Here is a 22,450-nt window from a genome sequence, read left to right on the forward strand (position 1 = left end):
ATCCAGAAGATCTAGCTAAGATCACTAGTGAAGGGGGCTGCACTAAACAACAGATTTTCAATGTAGATGAAACAGCCTTCTATTGGAAGAAGATGCCATTTAGGACTTTCACAGCTTAAGAGGAGAAGTCAGTGTCTGGCTTCAAAGAACAAGCTGATGCTCTTGTCAGGGGCTAATGTAGCTGGTGACTTTAAACTGAAACCAATGCTTATTCACCCTTTGGAAAATCCTAGGGCCCCTAAGAATTACACTGAATCTACTTGGTGCTCTATAAGTGAAACAACTAAGACTGGATGACAGCACAGCTGTTATAACATGGTTTACTGACTATTACAATGTACCTGGTCACCCAAGAGCTCTGATGGAGATGTACAATAACATTAATGTTGTTTTCATGCCTGCTAACACAATATCCACCTTACAGCTCATGGATCAAGGAGTCATTTCAACTTCCAAGTGTTATTATTTAAGAAATATATTTTGTAAGGCTATAGCTCCCAAAGATAGGGCTATAGCTTCCAGAGATAGTGATTCCTCTCATGGACCTGGGCAAAGTAAACTGAAAACCTGGAAATGACTCACCATTCTACATGTCATTAATAACAACATTTGTGATTCCTGGAAAGAGGTCAAAATATCAACATCAACAAGAGTTTGGAAGAAGCTTATTCCAGTCCTCAAGAATGACTTTGAGGAGTGTAAGACTTCAGTAGGGAAGTAATTGCAGATGGGGCAGAAATATCAAGACAACTAGAATTAGAAGTGGAGCCTGAAGGTATGGCTGAATTGGTTCAATCTCAGGGAGCTGCTTTTATGGATGAGCAATGCTTAAGTGGTTCTTGAGGTGGAATCTACTGCTGAAGAAGCTGTGAAGATTGCTGAAATGACAGGGTTTAGAATATTATATAAACTTAGTTGATAAAGCAGCTGCACAGTTTGAGAGGGCAGACTTCAATTTTTTAAATTAAAGTATCACTGATAATACAATCGTATGAAGGTTTCACACGAGCAACATTATGGTTTCAACATTCACTCTTATTATCAAGTCCCTCCCCCACCCCATTACACTCACTGTCCATCAGCGTAGTAAGATGCTATAGAGACAGACTTCAATTTTCAAAGTTCTATTGTGGAAAAATGCTGTCAAACAGTATCACATGCTAAAGAGAAATCAGTCCTGAAAGTAAGTAAGAGTAAATTGATGACACAGACTTCACTGGGGTGGCTGTAATAATTTCTTTCTTATTTTTTTTTTTTGGAACAATTTCTTAAAACAATCTTCAACCACCACCGTCATCAGTCAGCAGCCATCAACGTCAAGGTAAACTCTTCTACCCCCAGCAAACCAGGTCACCACCTGCTGAAAGCTCAGATGATGGCTGACATTTTTTAGCAATGAAGTATTTACGTGTGTACTGTTTTTCAGACATAATGCTATTACACACCAAGCAGACTACACTATATGATAAACATAGTTTTTTTTTATATGTACTGGGAAACCAGAAAATTCATTCGACTTGCTTATTGTGGTATTCACTTTATTGCAATAGTCTGGAACCAAACCAGCAGTATCTCCAAGGTGTGCCTGTACTATACTGCCTATTTGCAAGTTGCTAAGAAAGGGATCTTAAATCCCCATCACAAGAAAAAGCTTCATAGCGATGTGTGTTGACAGAAATTAACTGAACTTATTGTGATCATTTTGTAATATATGCATTAGTTTCAGATGTATTTGTTTTGATCTATGTCATAAATCAATTACATCTCAATTTTTTTTAAAAGATGGTACTTTCCATTAATACAGAATTGGTAAGATGCCTACACAGAGCACCTGAGCACACTTTAGTAAGATGACAATCCAGTTACTTTTGCTTCCGAACTTTAGCAAATCAAGTACCCAGATCCACACACCATTTCTGAAAAGGAAAGAATAAGGATTTCCTATCAAGTGCAGGTTCCAAAGTATAGTCAATCCTCATTATCTATAGATTCCACATGGTATTCTCCTACTTGTTACAATTTACTTGTTACAGGCATACCTCAGAGATATTGCTGGTTCAGTTCCAGACCACTGCAATAAAGCAAGTCCAAGGGATTTTCTGGTTTCCCAGCGCATATCAGTTATGTTTACACTATTCTGTAGTCTACTAAATGTGCAATAGCATTTTGTCTAAAAAACAATGTACATACCTTAATGACTTTATTGCTTAAAAAAATGCTAACCCTCACCTTTCAGCAATTCATAATCACTGATCACAGATCACCATAACAAACGAAATAATGAAAAAGTTTGTGAGAATTACCAAAATGAGATACAGACACAAAGCAGGCAAGTGCTACTGGGGAAAAATGGAGCCAATAGACTTGCTCCTCACACAGTTGCCACAAACCTTCAATTATGTGTTAAAGAAAAAAAAGGAACCTACAGATTTCCTGAATCTTTGATAGTCCCATATACATCTTGGCTATTGCAAATAGTGTGGTGATAAACACTGGGTACATGTATCTTTTCAAATCAGGGATTTTGTTTTCTTCAAGTAAATTCCTAGGAGTGGAATTACTGGGTCAAATGACATTTTCATTGTTAGTTTTCTGAGGAACCTCCATACTGCTTTCCACAATAGTTGAACTAATTTACATTCTCACTAAGAGTATAGGAGGGTTGCCCTTTTTCTACATCCTTGCCAGCATTTGTTTCTTGTCTTTTGGATGTTGGCCATTCTAACCAGTGTGAGGTGACATCTCATTGTGGTTTTAATTTCCATTTCCTGATCATTAGCGACGTGGAGCATCTTTTCATGTTCCTGTCAGCCATTCATATTTCTTCTTTGGAGAAGTGTCTGTTCAGGTCCTCCACCCAATTTTTAATCAGGTTATTTGTTTTTGGGTGTTGAAGTGTATGAGTTCCTTATATATTTTGGATGTTTAACCCCTTATCAGATGAGTTGTTTACAAATATATTCTCCCATACTGTGGGATGCCTTTTTGTTCTGCTGATGGTATCCTCTGCTGTACAGAAGCTTTTTAGTTTGATGTAGTCCCACTTGTTCAGTTTTGGTTTTGTTTCCCTTGTCCAAGGAGATGTGTCCAGGAAAAAATTGCTCATGCTTACATTCAGGAGATTTTTGCCTATGTTTCTTCTAAGTGTTTATAGTTTCATGATTTACATTCAGGTCTCTGATCCATTTTGTTACTTATTTTGTATGGAGTCAGACAATCGTTTCATTCTCTTACTGTAGCTGTCCAGTTTTCCCAACACCAGTTGTTGAAGAGGCTGTCTTTTTCCTACTGTATATTCATGGCTCCTTTATCATATATTAATTGACCATATATGCATGGATTAATATCTAGGCTCTCTATTATGTTCCACTGATGTTGTGCCCATACCAAATTGTCTTCATTACTGCAGCTTTGTAGTAGAGCTTGAAATCAGGGAGCATAATCCCCCAGCTTTGCTCTTTCTTCTCAGGATTGCCTTGGCTATTTGGAGTCTTTTGTGGTTCCATATGAATTTTAGAACTATTTGCTCTAGTTCATTGAAGAATGCTGCTGGTATTTTGACAGGGATTGCACTGAATCTGTAAACTGCTTTGGCAGAATAGCCACTTTGACAATATTAATTCTTCCTAACCATGAGCATGGGATGTATTTCCATTTATTGGTGTCTTTAAATTCTCTCATGAGTGTCTTGTAGTTTTCAGAGTATAGGTCTTTCATCTCCTTGGTTAGGTTTACTCCTAGGTATCTTATTCTTTTTGATGCAATTGTAAATGGAGTTGTTTTCCTGATTTCTCTTTCTGCTAGTTCATTGTTAGTATATAGGAATAGACTTCTATGTATTAATTTTGTATCCTGCAACTTCACTGAATTCAGTATTAGTTCTAATAGTTTTTTGGTGGATTCTTCAGGGTTTTCTATGTATAATATCATTTCATCTGCAAATAGTGACAGTTTAGCTTCTTCCTTACCAACTTGGATGACTTTTATCTCTTTATGTTGTCTGATTGCTGTGGCTAGGACCTCCAGTACTATGTTGAATAAAAGTGGTGAGAGTGGGCATCCTTGTCTTGTTCAATCTTAGAGGAAAAGCTTTCAGCTTTTTGCCAGTAAGTATGACGTTGGCTATAGGTTTGTCGTTTATGGTCTATATTATGTTCAGGTACTTACCTTCTACACCCATTTTGTTGAGAGATTTTATCATGAATGGATGTTGGATTTTGTCAAATGCTTTTTCAGCATCTATTGAGATGCTCATGTGCTTTTTATCCATCTTTTTGTTAGTGGTGTATGATACTGATGGATTTGCAAATATTGTACTATCCTTGCATCCCTGGAATAAATCCCACTTGGTCATGATGGATGATCTTTTTGATGTATTTTTGAATTTGGTTTGCTAATACTTTGCTCAGGATTTTTGCATCTGTGTTCATCAGGGATATTGGTCTGTACTTTTTCTTTTTTTTTGTGGTGTCTTTATCTAGTTTTGGTATTAGAGCGATGCTGACATAACAGAATGAGTTTGGAAGTATCTCCTTCTCTTCTACTTTTTGGAATATCAAGTTAGTGTTTTCATTTGCTTTGAATAAATATCTAGAAGTAGAATTGCTGGATCACATGGATTTTTCTATTTTTAGTTTTCTGAGGAACCTCCATTCTGGTTTCCATAGTGGATGTACTAATTTACATTCCCACAGGGTAGGAGGGTCCCCTTTTCTCCATATCCTCACCAATGCTTGTTTTTTCTTGTCTTTTAATAATAACCACTCTAACAGGTATGAGGTGGTATCTCATTGTGGTCTTGTTCAAGTACACATATTAACTGATTTTTGAAAGTATAATATTTTTAATAGTACTTTTATACTATTCTAATGTAAAAACTATGTATTTGGACATAGTATCCCCCAAAAAAAGTATAATCTGAATTTTAGTATAAGGAAATATCAAACACCAACTGATGGAAATTCTATGAAATAACTGGCCTGTATTTTTCCAACTGGCCTGTACTATTTTACACAGTCTATGTAATGTGAGAGAGAAAGGCTGATTAAATCCCAGATTAAAGCAGATCAAAGTGACAGATCTATGCAATATGCAGCCCTGAATTGGATACTCTAGTACTAGAAAAAATTGTTATAAAGGACATTATGGAGATAATTAATGAAACAAATATGCATTAAAGATAAAAGAATTATATCAATGTTATATTTCCTATTCTGATTATGTAAGAAAATATTCTTAGGAAATACACACTGAAGTATTAATGAGTAAAAGAATCTAATATATGTAATCTTCTCTCAAGTGGTCCAGAAAGAAAAATAAAATCTGATTTCAAATGAAGCAAATATTAAAAACTGGTAAATTTAGAAGGGCATGTGGTTACCTTTTCTTGAATTTTCTAAAGCTTAAAACAACTTCAAAATAGAGTTTTTTAAAAACTTTTTAATGAAACATGCACACATAAACTTACTGTCTTCTGTGGTTGGGATTTTTCCAGTTTGACCAAAAATGACATTAGCAGCTGATAAACAGTGCCTGGCCTCCATAAAGCATAGCTATTGAAGAAATAAACAAGAGTAAATGTAATTATCACACAGCCTTATTTGCAACTGATACTTGCATTAAGTCTTTTAAAATGGGAAAAGATTAAGTAAAAACCACAACTAAGGAGACCCTGTATAGTTAAAATAAAGAAGGTAAATGACATATAGTATTACCTGATTAAATGGCTAGCTCAAAAATCAAAATAATAATGCCCCCAAACTCTTAATAATCCGAACTGGTTAAAAGATAACTGCTGATTCAAAGTTAGCCATTCTTGCATACTTAGTACTTGAAGAGAGCTATCATCCTAGACTCAAAGTGCCTTGGATAGTCTAAGGTTCAGTTTAAATAGCTGAAGTTCCATGCACAGTAAACTCTGACCACTTACATCCTGTCAGAGAAGAAGATATAATTTTTTAGGTTTAGACATCCCTATTACACCCTATCATTCAAAGGCAAAATGGATCATTTCTAACAGAAATTTCTGTTTTCTAGAATCTTTGGAATTTACATATAATGAGCTTCCTACCAAGATTTCCACAGATGAGCTTAATGCAACTGCTTTACCAATATACTTGAAGACCTCATAACTCAAATCTGGGCATGGTAAACTTCTCAAACACCTGGAGAAGATCTCTTTGTTAATATAAACATTTGGCATTTGGCATGTAAACCATAGGACCACCCAGCAGAAGTACAAAGTTAAAGTCCAACTTTTAGTTGGAAGCCACCCTCATTAATATGTCTACTTCACATTAGTAATACTTGATTATGCTAAGATTTTTAATGGTTGGCTATGATTTTAAAATCTCAGCATCAAATTATGGCATTATCATTTTGGCATCTCGGCATTATCCATCATGGCAAACCCAGAAGCCATCTTGAGAATAGCCGGGTACCATGTGTAGTATTAGCCCAGAAGCATATAAAGGTCAAAATGTTGGTGTTAAACCTCAAAAACCAAAAGAAAGTTACAGTTTACATAAAGAAGCTGTACTTGTCTATCTACAGTCCCTTACACATTATCACTTTAGCTTTGTCCAAACTGCTTCCCTGCAAGCAACCACCACAAGAACAGTGAGTGCCTTGTGCCCCCTAGGTGCCTGGCAAATGTGGGACTTTACCACCTGCCAGGTAGCGACTCACTAAGGAGAAAAACTTCAAAAACTGGAACCAAATGAAGATGAGGGTGATATAAATGACAACTGCACTTTTTAAAAAACATGGTTCAAATCTCCTTTTGCAATTTAACTTAGTTATAACAAAAACTTATAAAACACTTAGGTAAAAAAAATAAAAGCACAGGGTTGGGAGGTACTCATGAAAACTACTGCATGCTCCACATAAGAAATGCTTAACAACTTTAAATTTTTAATTACACTTCATTATCTAGATCTCTTGGTCCATGGTGTCTTACATGTTAATATCTATGGAGTTTTTAGGGCTAATTAAAATCACAGTGAATATGTAATTTTAAAGTTGCTAAACAAAACAAACAAGGGGCCTCCAGAAGCTATTAAAAAGGTGCCACAAGCAGAAGTGCCAAATGACACTTTTGGGTGATGGCCACAATGAAATGGATTCATGAGAGTTAGAGTTAACTGAATGCTCTGACATATGCAGTAGCATTACTTACACGCTTGATCTTAGACCAAAGTCCTAGAAGCGATGCTGCAGTCACAACAGCCCTTTCTCTCCTGCTAATAGCTTTTCTGAATGAAATTCTGTGGGACAATACTTTAAACATAGGGTGCATTTACAGAACCAGCACTCACAAAAGGCTTAGAAAGGATAAAGGCCCAGTAAGGACATGGCAGCAGGTAACCAGAGATCAGAAGAAACTCTGATAAGCAAAAAATTACCAAAATTTCAGAAACGTGTATGAATTAGATATACAAATAAAAGTAATTTCTATTGCTGAGATATCTCATTGAGGATTAATTAAAAATCTGGCTGGGAAAGATGGCTTAAAGATGTTCTAGCATTAGAAACTCTTAGGGACTAAAGGAATAAATTGATAAGAGTACACTAATATGATTCTGAATAATTCTGATAAACAACTGAGAAGCTCCAATTTGTACCCATGTAATACTCCAAGAGAAGTATTACCATACAGACCAGGAACTCTGGAACTGAGCAGATATATTTCCAACACAGAAAAATTATTATAAGAGTTAATTCTAAAGAATAACTGAAATGCATCACATGCTTTTATCAAAGCCCACATTTAACAGTCAACTTCCTCAGACAAATTCTCATAGTTACCAGATTACCACTGTATAAAGATAAAGTTATATCTACAAGATAAAATCTGTATTTTAAGGTAACATCTCACTAAAATGAGTGGAGATAGCATGCATGTATCATAAAAGAATTGGTTCTAGGTAACATGTAATTTTTGGGGCTAGCAACATGTAAGACAATGATAAAACTCTATTTAAAAATTTTAAAGAATTAATGCAAAAAGCTATAAAATTTTAGTATACTGGCAAATTGGGCTGCATTTTTCTGTCTAGTTAGACAATTAAAATACAAGCTGCCTGTATTTAAAAGACAACATTTTCAAGGTACTACTGGTTCTATTTTTATGCTATCAGGAACTTTGTTAGATAACTTTGAGCAGCTTACCTTATTGATGTAAAACTGTGACAAGGTAGCAGCATTAATAGCCCACTCTATAGGATGGTAGGCGTTGTGTTCAAGCTGGCGTTTTAGGGTACTGTGGCAATAATGAGCAGCCTTCTCAAACATTTCCATATGCTGGTAGACTTGAGCCAGGTAATATAGGTTATGAGTATAAACCTTCTCAAATCTATGAAGAAAAAAATCAGTATTTGCATAATGGTTTATAATTTATATGGAACTTAGTTATATATATGTTTACCTTGATCCTCCCATCAACGCTTTGAGTTGGGTTTGGCTATTTTACCTATTTGACAGATAAGGAAACTGAGCTTCAGATTTGAACAAGGTCACATATCTAGTCAGTGGCATATGGAGGTTTTAATTCATGTCAGAATTCACATTCTATAACCTTTATGAGTGCCTTAAAAGAGAAAACATAGTGCTTTGTTTGAACAATCATCTCACCTCCACTGTGTGGAAATACCTGTGAGAGCTGGTTTCTATACTTAATCACCTTTTTGATCTCTCTTGTTCAGCAAGATTCTCTTCTTTAGGAAGAAAATGCTCAGTAGGATCAAGAGGAGGGCTCCCAATCTACAATTAAAGAAAAATAATACTCTAGAATTTTAAACAGTAAACACCAAGCGCCCTCCTCTGGAGGAATTAGAGAATCAAGTTTTAAAAGCCCAATAGACTTCATTTTTTCACTAGTTCACTTTCATGTTACCCAAGAACTAATTTCCTTCACCATAAAATCTGAAAGAGTTGAAGTAATAGATTGCCTGCCTAAAGCTCACACTTGACAAGATTTTAACTGCTGTTGCAGCTGAACTTCAAATACAATTTAAAAATCTACCAATCTGTCTTTAGAGATATATATAATTCTTTATTAATTTTGTCTGGTTAAAAAAAGGTCTTTTAAAAACCTACATAAACATAATAAATATGAAAAAATGTGCACATCCTCAGAGTAACACCGTTCTGAACTGACCACACATGAAAATAAAATCAAACTGTTTAATATTTATTACTTTTTTCCCAAGAGAAAAAGAAAAGTATATAGATTAACCTCTTTCAATACAGGAACATTAAAACCAGTGATTCCATTGTTTATTGCCTTGGGCAAGTCACCCAGTCTCTTGGGCTTTTGTCTTATCTATAAAATAAAGATAATAGTATACCCAACTTCATAAGGTTTTGAGGATTCCATGAGTTAATCACTTACAATCCCACTTTAAGTCTTCCGAAAGAGCAGAGAATTACTTCTGCCTCATTCTGCTTCTACGAGGATAGCCCCATCTACAAACCCACCTTTGCTTTAAACTGAATTCACTAAACTCCAAGTAGTAACGTTTCCATAAAAAGAAAAACCATGATTGTACATTCTAGAACACTAAAAATATCACAACTTGGGCTCCCAGAATTCATAGAAAGAAAAAATGACTAGACAGAAAGCAAGGCCTAAAGCAAGCACAATAGGTAGTAATTCTTCAGAGACATCCTGAATGATTTTTAGAGCTGTTTAGTATGCTTAGCCCTGTCTTGATGAGGGGAATTAATCAGTGTATTATTTTATGTATGTACTTCACTGTTAGGACTATCACACTTTATATATAACACTAGCAATCATTATCAGTCTCTTAACTAAAATAGAGGCGTAATTAAGTACAAAGAGTTGTGCTATGTTTTGTTTCCATACTGATACTAGTTTTCAATGAACGGCTATAGGTGTTTGGTATCTCCACATTTAAATTAACAATTTCGTGTGTAAGAATGTGAGCCTAAAATCATAAGGAGATTAATAGCTCAATCTGGCTTTGTGGTACTCTGCTCCTCTCAGTACTTCAAGAGTTAAAACACCAAGGTAGAAAAGTCATTAACTTTTAAAATTCTCCTGTCTGGGGATATATTCATCAGAAAAAAATGTTAAGGACCTATAAATATGGATTCTAAACATATTTGTACATTCTAAAAATCTCTTGTGAGTATAATTAACATGTTGATTTGCTCTAATCTTTATCCTCCAGAGAATGCTTGTTATGTGTAGGGACCATATTTTAATATTTGATTCCCTAGCATTTTGCATAGTATCTGGCACATAGTAAAAACAATAAATGTCTAATGAGTTAAACTGACAAAGCAAATAGGAATGGTTAGTCTATATAGTCTGCTTGTATCACATTTATTTTATCTTCCATTATCACTTTGGTATAGATATGGAGGTCCTCACTACACTACACAGTTCTTAAATGAGTACCTCACAGTTGTGTTTTTAGGCTAAGTCCAACTACTAAGGGAGGCAGTAGTGTACAGTGGTTGAAAGTATGGGTTCTGGAGTCAGATTATACAGGTTAGAATCCCATTTCACCACTTACAATGGTGTGGCCTGGGGTGAGTCACTCAATCTCTTGTGCTTCTGTTTCCTCATCAATAAAATAAGGATAATAAAAGTATCTACCTCTTAAATTATCATGAGAATTAAATGAGTTAAAATTTATATATCACTAATAACAGTGCCTGCAAATACTGTAAGTGCAATAAATGTTTGTTAAATAAATATAGTATGAGAAAGTAGGAATATACCAAATTAAAAAGCTTCTGCACAGTAAAGGAGACAACCAATGAAACAACTTACAAAATGGGAGAAAGCATTGGCAAAGCATATTATCTGATAAGAAATTGAAGAACTCATACAACTTAATAGCTCCCCATCTTTAAATGAAAAATGGGCAGAAGATATGAATAAACATTATTCCAAAGAAGACATACAGATGGCCAACAGACACATGAAAGGGTGCTCAACATCATGAATCATCAGGGAAATGCAAATCCAAATCACAGTGAGTTATCATCTCACACCTTTTAGAATGGCTATTATCAAAAAGACAAGAAACAACAAGGGATGGCAAGGATATGGAGAAAAGGGAACCCTTAGGGCATTGTTGGTGGGAATGTAAATTAATGCAGCCACCACAGAAAACAGTATGGAGGCCTCTCAAAAAATTAAAAAAGAACTACTACATGATCCAATTCCACTTCTGGATATTTATCCAAAGGAAACAAAACACTAACTTGAAAAGATACATGCACTCCTGTCTTCCCTGCAGTGTTATTTACAATAGCCTAGTGTCCATCAATGAATGAATGGATAAAGAAAATGTGTCATACATACATACACAAAGGAATATTATTTGACCATAAAAACCGGAGATCCTGCCATTTGCAACATGGACAGACCTTGAAGGCATTTCATTAACTGAAATAAGTCAGACAGAGAAAGACAAATACTACAATATCATTTATATGTGGAATCTAAAAAAACCAAAACAAAAAACTGAATTCACAGATACAGAGAACAGACTGATAGTTGCCAGGGGTGGAAGTTACGGAGTGGGCAAACAGGATAAAGGTAGTCAAAAGTACAAACCTTCAGTTATAACTCCTAGGGATGTAATGTCCAGTATAGTGACTATAATTAATGCTGTACTATATATTTGAAAGTTGCTAAGAGAGCAGATCTTAAAAGTTCTCATCACAGGAAAAAAAACTGTCAATATGTGTAGTAATGGAATTGATATTAACTAGACCTAACTATGATGATCATTTCATAATACATACATATATTGAATCATGATGTACACCTTAAACTATAGTTACTTATATCTCAACTAAAAAGAGATTTAACATAAAAGAGCAAACAAATCAGCAAGAAAACACAAACTTGAGTAAATAAGTGTAAAAAGGCATGAACACTTTCAAAAGAGAAAATACAAATGGAATATAAGCATTTAAAAATTAATCTCTTTAATAATCAAAGAAATTCAAGTTAAAATAAGACCACTTCACCTATAATATTAGCAAAGATTTTTTTTCAACAACAACATAAGGAAAAGTTGTGAAGGAACTGAGAACCCTCATACAGTAGTGGAATAAGAGTACATTGGTAGTCTTTTTTGAGAGCAATTTATAATGTGTGTCAAATGATTTAAAATGGCCATTCTCCAAATACTGGGTGATATCACTTATATGTGGGATTAAAAAAAAAAAGGTGAATTCACAGAACCAGAGTAGAAACAGTGGTTGCCAAGGACTGGACAGGAGGAAAGGGGAGATATTGGTCAAAGGGTACAAACTTCCAGTTTTAAGATGAATAAGCTCTGTAGATCAAATGTACAGCATGGAGATGGTAGTTAATAATACTGTATTATATACTTGAAAATTGCTAAGAGAGCAAACCTTAAATGTTCTCATCACATACACATATAATAAAAGTAATGTGAGGCAATGGAGATGATAACTAATCCTACTGCGGTAATCATTTGCAATATATCCAAGTATATCATCTTGTATACCTTAAACTTATACAATGTTGGGGGGTAGAGAAAAAGATGGTGGAGTAGGAAAGCAAGGAAGAAACCTCCTCCCAAGAACACATAAAACAAAAATACGGCAAATACAACTAAACCTGAAAATGACCTGAAGACTACAGAACAGACTACCTACATCTGGGGAAGAAGAGAAGACCTCACAGAAAATGGTAAAGCAAAGCCAAGATCGAGTGGTACCCAAGCCCTCCCCGCACCCCAGCCCACAGGTGGAGAGAAAGAGAAACATAGTAGGGAGGAGGTAAGAGCCCAGGATCACTGAACACTTGGCCCTGGAGATCTGCTCCAAGAGCATGAGCCCACATTACATGGTGTTCTGCTGATTAACAGGGCTGGATAACAAAGACTGGTGGAACACTCAAGGAGGCTGAGATCCCAGCCACTTGTGGAGAACAGGCACGCTCCACTAGTCCCACTGAGACAGGAGCAAGGCGGGAAGTTTGAAAGACTTCCCAGCAGTGGGAGGGGTACCAGAGGGGCAAGTGTTGGAAAGAGGTCTCTTCTCAGGAAAAAGGGCAGGTGGAAGATACCTCCCCAGCCCATCCCCAGCACAATACGTCAGGAACTCTCAGGAGCCCCAGACACTCCATCCCCCTTGCTGGCAGCACAGCCCTGAGACTCCTCCCTGCACCAGCAGCCAGCAGACAACTCACTTGGACTGGCAATAGTGTCAGACTTTGCTGCCTGGTAGGTAGAGGGAGACCCTCCCAGGTTTCTTGGCTACGTTTCAGCCCAACCAGCAAGGTACCTGCAGGAGTCAGTCTCAAGAGCCCCTTCCTCCCTGTGGGAGTCTAAGCCAGGTGCTGCATGTAGTACCTGGGCAGAGTTGCACATTAGCCCGCCCACCCCCTTAACACTGCAGCCCTACCATTGCTGCAGGCCAGTCAGAGGGTGGCCCCACCCACAGCAACTCCAGCAGAGACTTCTGCGCTGACCACATAGGAGTAGCCAAAGCAAACTGCCTGCCATGAATCAGACCACTACAAGCCACATGGAAAGGCAGCCCATTCTACTGCATGCCAACAGCTGAGGCTCCCACACTGGAAAGTAAGGAGTCTTGAGCTTCTGGGCACTAGAGGCTGCCTCCTTCATAAAGCTATTATTCCACAGGTCAGGAAGCAGCAGACCCATCTAACACACCGGAAGAAATACAAGACAAAGACACCAGAAAGAGGGCTAAATGAAAGTGAAAGCACCAATCTTTTTTTTTTTTTCTTGAGAGGGCATCTCTCATATTTATTGATCAAATGGTTGTTAACAACAATAAAATTCAGTATAGAGGGGTCAACGCTCAATGTACAATCATTAATCCATCTCAAGCCTAATTCTCGTCAGTCTCCAATCTTCTGAAGCATAACAAACAAGTTCTTACATGGTGAACGAATTCTTACATAGTGAATAAATTCTTACATGGTGAACAGTACAAGGGCATTCATCACAGAAACTTTCGGTTTTGATCATGTATTATGACCTATAAACAATCAGGTCAAATATGAATATTCGTTTGATTTTTGTACTTGATTTACATGTTGATCCCACATTTCTCCTATTATTATTATTATTTTTATTTTTAATAAAATGCTGAAGTGGTAGGTAGATGCAAGATAAAGGTAGAAAACATAGTTTAGTGCTGTAAGAAGGCAAATGTAGATGATCAGATGATCAGGTGTGTGCCTATGGACTAAGTATTAATCCAGGCTAGACAAGGGCAGCAAGACATCCACGGATGCAGAAGATTTCTCTCAAAGCAGGGGGGGTGAGGTTCTGAGCCTCACCTCTGTTGATCCCCAATTTCTCACCTGATGGCCCCCCTGCGACTGTGCCTGTCTTAGGTTGTTCCTCCCGTGAGGAATCTTACCCATCTCTGGCTAACCAGTCATCTTCCGGGGCCATACAGGGAGATGTAAAGTTGGTAAGTGAGAGAGAAGCCATATTGTTTGCAAAGGTTAGCTTTTTACTTCTTTGCAGATTTATGCCCTGTGGCTTCTATGCCCAGCACTTGTCTCGAGGTATCTTTACCACCTGGAGGAATTATGATACTCGGTAAATTCGATACGAGGCACGAATTCTATTTAAGGGTTGTAATTAGGAAGGAAGAAGAAAAGCTATAGATGTAGCATATGAAGGAAACATGGGAGGATTGATTATTTCTTTGACATATCTTCTTGTATAGTACCTTAAGTATGTATAGGTTTTAAACTACTAACTAATTTGCACACACATATTAACATAATAGGAATACGGTGACATAAACAAAGCAAATCTATAATTACCATCCATCTCCAGTGAAGCCAAGAAAACCATTTAGGCACCCTAGGCATTTGTGAAAATTTATCTATGATATGATGGATATTGTCCAACTGTACTTGAACCATCAGACAAATTAAAGCAGCCCATTTCTGGGATCTGTTCACATCCCATATGTTCTTTTAACCATAGATAGTCTATAGTCATGAGATTTTGGAGTGCTACAACTTGCACCCCTCCCAACTCCTGGCTGAGTTCCAGCAGTACAGATCCGGTCAAATTCGTTGTCTCACTGTATGCACATGCCAGCCTAGACATCTCCCTCCTCATTCCTATGGCAAGTCCAGGAGACGGTGGGCTGGATGCAGCCACAACTGCAGCATCGTCCGGATCCCTGTGGAGGCTTTTTGATGATCATCCCCTGGCACAAGTCCTCCAGAGAGTGCTGATGCCGGAAGCTCCTCCTCATATTGTATCTTAGTTCATTTTCTGGGTATCCAAGCTAGGCCTTGATCTTCTGCATAGAAACAAACAGACCCTTTGCCCACACTTTGACATGCCCTCTATACCACTGTGCAGAACTCATTGGAGGTCAGCACACAGTAACTGCTTTTTTTTTTTTTTTTTTAATTAAGAGAAAGGAATATTATCAGAAAAGAGTACCTCCATAGCTGATCATCTGACACCCTTTAAGTGATCAACATTAAGGATATTTAAAGCATGCGTTGATCTTTGATTTACCAATAGTTTTATCCTGTTAAGGAATAATACCCCTTTTATTTCGTTCTTTTTTTTTTTTTTAATTTTTAATCTACACTTACATGAAGAATACTATGTTTACTATGCTCTCCCCTATATCAGGTCCCCCCTAACAACCACATTACGGTTACTGTCCATCAGCTTAGCAAAATGTTGTAGAGTCACTACTTGTCCTCTCTGTGTTGTGCAGCCCACCCTCCCCTTTCTCCCTCCCCCCCATGCATGCTAATCTTAATACCCCCCTTCTTCTTCCCCCCCCTTATCCCTCCCTGCCCAACCATCCTCCCCAGTTCCTTTCCCTTTGGTACCTGTTAGTCCATTTCTGGGTTCTGTAATTCCACTGCTGTTTTGTTCCTTCAGTTTTTCCTTTGTTCCTATACTCCTCAGATGAGTGAAATCACTTGGTATTTCTCTTTCTCCTCTTGGCTTATTTCGCTGAGCATAATACTCTCCAGCTCCATCCATGTTGCTGCAAATGGTTGGATTTTTCCACTTCTTATGGCTGAGTAGTATTCCATTGTGTATATGTACCACATCTTCTTTATCCATTCATCTACCGATGGACATTTAGGTTGCTTCCAATTCTTGGCTATTGTAAATAGTGCTGCGATAAACATAGGGGTACATCTGTCTTTCTCAAACTTGATTGCTGCGTTCTTAGGGTAAATTCCTAGGAGTGGAATTCCTGGGTCAAATGGTAAGTCTGTTTTGAGCATTTTGATGCACCTCCATACTGCTTTCCACAATGGTTGAACTAATTTACATTCCCACCAGCAGTGTAGGAGGGTTCCCCTTTCTCCACAGCCTCGCCAACATTTGTTGTTGTTTGTCTTTTGGATGGCAGCTATCCTTACTGGTGTGAGGTGATACCTCATTGTAGTTTTAATTTGCATTTCTCTGATAATTAGCGATGTGGAGCATCTTTTCATGTGTCTCTTGGCCATCTGTATTTCTTTTTTGGAGAACTGTCTGTTCAGTTCCTCTGCCCATTTTTTAATTGGGTTATTTGTTTTTTGTTTGTTGAGGCGTGTGAGCTCTTTATATATTCTGGACGTCAAGCCTTTATCGGATCTGTCATTTTCAAATATATTCTCCCATACTGTAGGGTTCCTTTTTGTTCTATTGATGGTGTCTTTTGCTGTACAGAAGCTTTTCAGCTTAATGTAGTCCCACTTGCTCATTTTTGCTGTTGTTTTCCTTGCCCGGGGAGATATGTTCAAGAAGAGATCACTCATGTTTATGTCTAAGAGGTTTTTGCCTATGTTTTTTTCCAAGAGTTTAATGGTTTCATGACTTACATTCAGGTCTTTGATCCATTTTGAGTTTACCTTTGTATATGGGGTTAGACAATGGTCCAGTTTCATTCTCCTACATGTAGCTGTCCAGTTTTGCCAGCACCATCTGTTGAAGAGACTGTCATTTTGCCATTGTATGTCCATGGCTCCTTTATCAAATATTAATTGACCATATATGTTTGGGTTAATTTCTGGGGTCTCTAATCTGTTCCACTGGTCTGTGGCTCTGCTCTTGTGCCAGTACCAAATTGTCTTGATTACTATGGCTTTGTAGTAGAGCTTGAAGTTGGGGAGTGAGATCCCCCCTACTTTATTCTTCTTTTTCAGGATTGCTTTGGCTATTCGGGGTCTTTGGTGTTTCCATATGAATTTTTGAATTATTTATTCCAATTCATTGAAGAATGTTGCTGGTAATTTGAGAGGGATTGCATCAAATCTGTATATTGCTTTGGGCAGGATGGCCATTTTGACGATATTAATTCTTCCTAGCCATGAGCATGGGATGAGTTTCCATTTATTAGTGTCCCCTTTAATTTCTCTTAAGAGTGACTTGTAGTTTTCAGAGTATAAGTCTTTCACTTCTTTGGTTAGGTTTATTCCTAGGTATTTTATTCTTTTTGATGCAATGGTGAATGGAATTGCTTTCCTGATTTCTCTTTCTATTGATTCGTTGTTAGTGTATAGGAAAGCTACAGATTTCTGTGTGTAAATTTTGTATCCTGCAACTTTGCTGTATTCCGATATCAGTTCTAGTAGTTTTGGAGTGGAGTCTTGAGGGTTTTTTTTTTTTTTTTTTTTTTTTTTTTTTTGAGAGGGCATCTCTCATATTTATTGATCAAATGGTTGTTAACAACAATAAAATTCAGTATAGGGGGGTCAATCCTCAATGTACAATCATTAATCCATCTCAAGCCTAATTCTCGTCAGTCTCCAATCTTCTTCAAGTTCTTACATGGTGAACGAATTCTTACAGAGTGAATAAATTCTTACATGGTGAACAGTACAAGGGCATTCATCACAGAAACTTTCGGTTTTGATTATGCAATATGACCTATAAACCATCAGGTCAAATATGAATATTCATTTGATTTTTGTACTTGATTTATATGTTGATCCCACATTTCTCCTATTATTATTATTATTATTTTTATTTTTAATAAGATGCTGAAGTGGTAGGTAGATGCAAGATAAAGGTAGAAAACATAGTTTAGTGCTGTAAGAAGGCAAATGTAGATGATCAGATGATCAGGTGTGTCTATGGACTAAGTATTAATCCAGGCTAGACAAGGGCAGCAAGACATCCACGGATGCAGAAGATTTCTCTCAAAGCAGGGGGGGTGAGGTTCTGAGCCTCACCTCTGTTGATCCCCAAATTCTCACCTGATGGCCCCCCTGCGACTGTGCCTGTCTTAGGTTGTTCCTCCCTTGAGGAATCTTACCCGTCTCTGGCTAACCAGTCATCTTCCGGGGCCATACAGGGAAATGTAAAGTTGGTAGTGAGAGAGAAGCCATATTGTTTGCAAAGGTTAGCTTTTTACTTCTTTGCAGATTTATGCCCTGTGGCTTCTATGCCCAGCACTTGTCTCGAGGTATCTTTACCACCTGGAGGAATTATGATACTCAGTAAATTCTATATGAGGCACGAATTCTATTTAAGGTTTGTAATTAGGAAGGAAGAAGAAAAGCTATAGATGTAGCATATGAAGGAAACTTGGGAGGATTGATTATTTCTTTGACATATCTTCTTGTATAGTACCTTAAGTATGTATAGGTTTTAAACTACTAACTAATTTGCACACACCTATTAACATAATAGGAATACGGTGACATAAACAAAGCAAATCTATAATTACCAGCCATCTCCAGTGAAGCCAAGAAAACCATTTAGGCACCCTAGGCATTTGTGAAAATTTATCTATGATATGATGGATATTGTCCAACTGTACTTGAACCATCAGACAAATTATTTCTGGGATCTGTTCACATCCCATATGTTCTTTTAACCATAGATAGTCTATGTCATGAGATTTTGGGGTGCTACAACTTGCACCCCTCCCAACTCCTGGTTGAGTTCCAACAGTACAGATCCAGTCAAATTCGTTGTCTCACTGTATATGCCAGCCTAGACATCTCCCTCCTCCTTCTTATGGCAAGTCCAGGAGACGGTGGGCTGGATGCAGCCACAACCGCAGCATCGTCCGGATCCCTGTGGAGGCTTTTTGAGATCATCCCCTGGCACGAGTCCTCCAGAGAGTGCTGATGCCGGAAGCTCCTCCTCATATTGTATCTTAGTTCATTTTCTGGGTATCCAAGTTAGCCCTTGATCTTCTACATAGAAACAAACAGACCCTTTGCCCACACTTTGACATGCCCTCTATACCACTGTGCAGAACTCATTGGAGGTCAGCACACAGTAACTGCTTTTTTTTTTTTTTTTTTTTTTTAATTAAGAGAAAGGAATATTATCAGAAAAGAGTACCTCCATAGCTGATCATCTGACACCCTTTCAGTGATCAACATTAAGGATATTTAAAGCATGCGTTGATCTTTGATTTACCAATAGTTTTATCCTGTTAAGGAGTAATCCCCCTTTTCTTTCTTTCTTTCTTTTTTTTTTTTTTTTTAATTTTTAATCTACACTTACCTGAAGAATACTGTTTACTATGCTCTCCGCTATATGGTCCCCCCCTAACAACCACATTACGGTTACTGTCCATCAGCTTAGCAAAATGTGGTAGAGTCCATGCTAATCTTAATACCCCCCTTCTTCTTCCCCCCCCTTATCCCTCCCTGCCCACCCATCCTCCCCAGTTCCTTTCCCTTTGGTACCTGTTAGTCCATTTTTGGGTTCTGTAATTCTGCTGCTGTTTTGTTCCTTCAGTTTTTCCTTTGTTCCTATACTCCTCAGATGAGTGAAATCATTTGGTATTTCTCTTTCTCCGCCTGGCTTATTTCACTGAGCATAATACTCTCCAGCTCCATCCATGTTGCTGCAAATGGTTGGATTTTTCCACTTCTTATGGCTGAGTAGTATTCCATTGTGTATATGTACCACATCTTCTTTATCCATTCATCTACAGATGGACATTTAGGTTGCTTCCAATTCTTGGCTATTGTAAATAGTGCTGCGATAAACATAGGAGTGCATCTGTCTTTCTCAAACTTGGTTGCTGCGTTCTTAGGGTAAATTCCTAGGAGTGGAATTCCTGGGTCAAATGGTAGGTCTGTTTTGAGCATTTTGATGCACCTCCATACTGCTTTCCACAATGGTTGAACTAATTTACATTCCCACCAGCAGTGTAGGAGGGTTCCCCTTTCTCCACAGCCTCGCCAACATTTGTTGTTGTTTGTCTTTTGGATGGCAGCTATCCTTACTGGTGTGAGGTGATACCTCATTGTAGTTTTAATTTGCATTTCTCTGATAATTAGCGATGTGGAGCATCTTTTCATGTGTCTCTTGGCCATCTGTATTTCTTTTTTGGAGAACTGTCTGTTCAGTTCCTCTACCCATTTTTTAATTGGGTTATTTGTTTTTTGTTTGTTGAGGCATGTGAGCTCTTTATATATTCTGGACGTCAAGCCTTTATCAGATCTGTCATTTTCAAATATATTCTCCCATACTGTAGGGTTCCTTTTTGTTCTATTGATGGTGTCTTTCGCTGTACAGAAGCTTTTCAGCTTAATGTAGTCCCACTTGCTCATTTTTGCTGTTGTTTTCCTTGCCCGGGGAGATATGTTCAAGAAGAGATCACTCATGTTTATAAGAGGTTTTTGCCTATGTTTTTTTCCAAGAGTTTAATGGTTTCGTGACTTACATTCAGGTCTTTGATCCATTTTGAGTTTACCTTTGTATATGGGGTTAGACAATGGTCCAGTTTCATTCTCCTACATGTAGCTGTCCAGTTTTGCCAGCACCATCTGTTGAAGAGACTGTCATTTTGCCATTGTATGTCCATGGCTCCTTTATCAAATATTAATTGACCATATATGTTTGGGTTAATTTCTGGGGTCTCTAATCTGTTCCACTGGTCTGTGGCTCTGTTCTTGTGCCAGTACCAAATTGTCTTGATTACTATGGCTTTGTAGTAGAGCTTGAAGTTGGGGAGTGAGATCCCCCCTACTTTATTCTTCTTTTTCAGGATTGCTTTGGCTATTCGGGGTCTTTGGTGTTTCCATATGAATTTTTGAATTATTTGTTCTAATTCATTGAAGAATGTTGCTGGTAATTTGAGAGGGATTGCATCAAATTTGTATATTGCTTTCGGCAGGATGGCCATTTTGACGATATTAATTCTTCCTAGCCATGAGCATGGGATGAGTTTCCATTTATTAGTGTCCCCTTTAATTTCTCTTAAGAGTGACTTGTAGTTTTCAGAGTATAAGTCTTTCACTTCTTTGGTTAGGTTTATTCCTAGGTATTTTATTCTTTTTGATGCAATGGTGAATGGAATTGTTTTCCTGATTTCTCTTTCTATTGATTCGTTGTTAGTGTATAGGAAAGCTACAGATTTCTGTGTGTTGATTTTGTATCCTGCAACTTTGCTGTATTCCGATATCAGTTCTAGTAGTTTTGGAGTGGAGTCTTTAGGGTTTTTTATGTACAGTATCATATCATCTGCAAATAGTGACAGTTTAACTTCTTCTTTACCAATCTGGATTCCTTGTATTTCTTTGTTTTGTCTGATTGCCGTGGCTAGGACCTCCAGTACTATGTTAAATAACAGTGGGGAGAGTGGGCATCCCTGTCTGGTTCCCGATCTCAGTGGAAATGCTTTCAGCTTCTCGCTGTTCAGTATAATGCTGGATGTGGGTTTATCATATATGGCCTTTATTATGTTGAGGTACTTGCCCTCTATTCCCATTTTGCTGAGAGTTTTTATCATGAATGGATGTTGAATTTTGTCAAATGCTTTTTCAGCATCTATGGAGATGATCATGTGGTTTTTGTCTTTCTTTTTGTTGATGTGGTGGATGATGTTGATGGATTTTCGAATGTTGTACCATCCTTGCATCCCTGGGATGAACCCCACTTGGTCATGGTGTATGATCCTTTTGATATACTGTTGAATTCTGTTTGCTAATATTTTATTGAGTATTTTTGCATCTACATTCATCAGGGATATTGGTCTGTAATTTTCTTTTTTGGTGGGGTCTTTTCCTGGTTTTGGTATTAGGGTGATGTTGGCTTCATAGAATGAGTTTGGGAGTATTCCCTCTTCTTCTATTTTGTGGAACACTTTAAGGAGAATGGGTATTATGTCTTCTCTGTGTGTCTGATAAAATTCCGAGGTAAATCCGTCCGGCCCCGGGGTTTTGTTCTTGGGTAGTTTTTTGATTACTGTTTCAATTTCTTTGCTTGTAATTGGTTTGTTTAACTTTTGTGTTTCTTCCTTGGTCAGTCTTGGGAGGTTGTATTTTTCTAGGAAGTTGTCCATTTCTTCTAGGTTTTCCAGCTTGTTGGCATATAGGTTTTCATAGTAGTCTTTAATAATTCTTTGTATTTCTGTGGAGTCTGTCGTGATTTTTCCATTCTCATTTCTGATTATGTTGATTTGTGTTGACTCTCTTTTTCTCTTAATAAGTTGGGCTAGAGGCTTA

General features: G+C 37.5%; 1 protein-coding gene across 1 annotated transcript in view; it reads right to left on the reverse strand.

Moving 5' to 3' along the window:
* KIFBP (kinesin family binding protein) overlaps positions 1-22,450 on the reverse strand; it is a 69,296-nt gene that overhangs the window by 18,706 nt on the left and 28,140 nt on the right. The window contains exons 3-5 of the mRNA XM_037003010.2: positions 8,681-8,760; positions 8,170-8,353; positions 5,468-5,552 (exon numbers count right to left, since the gene is read on the reverse strand). Coding sequence (XP_036858905.1) covers positions 5,468-5,552; positions 8,170-8,353; positions 8,681-8,760 — 349 coding nt within the window. The remainder of the gene's footprint in view (positions 1-5,467; positions 5,553-8,169; positions 8,354-8,680; positions 8,761-22,450) is intronic.

The sequence above is a fragment of the Manis javanica genome, chromosome 7 (assembly GCF_040802235.1).
Source record: "Manis javanica isolate MJ-LG chromosome 7, MJ_LKY, whole genome shotgun sequence".
NCBI classification, from domain to species: Eukaryota; Metazoa; Chordata; class Mammalia; order Pholidota; family Manidae; genus Manis; species Manis javanica.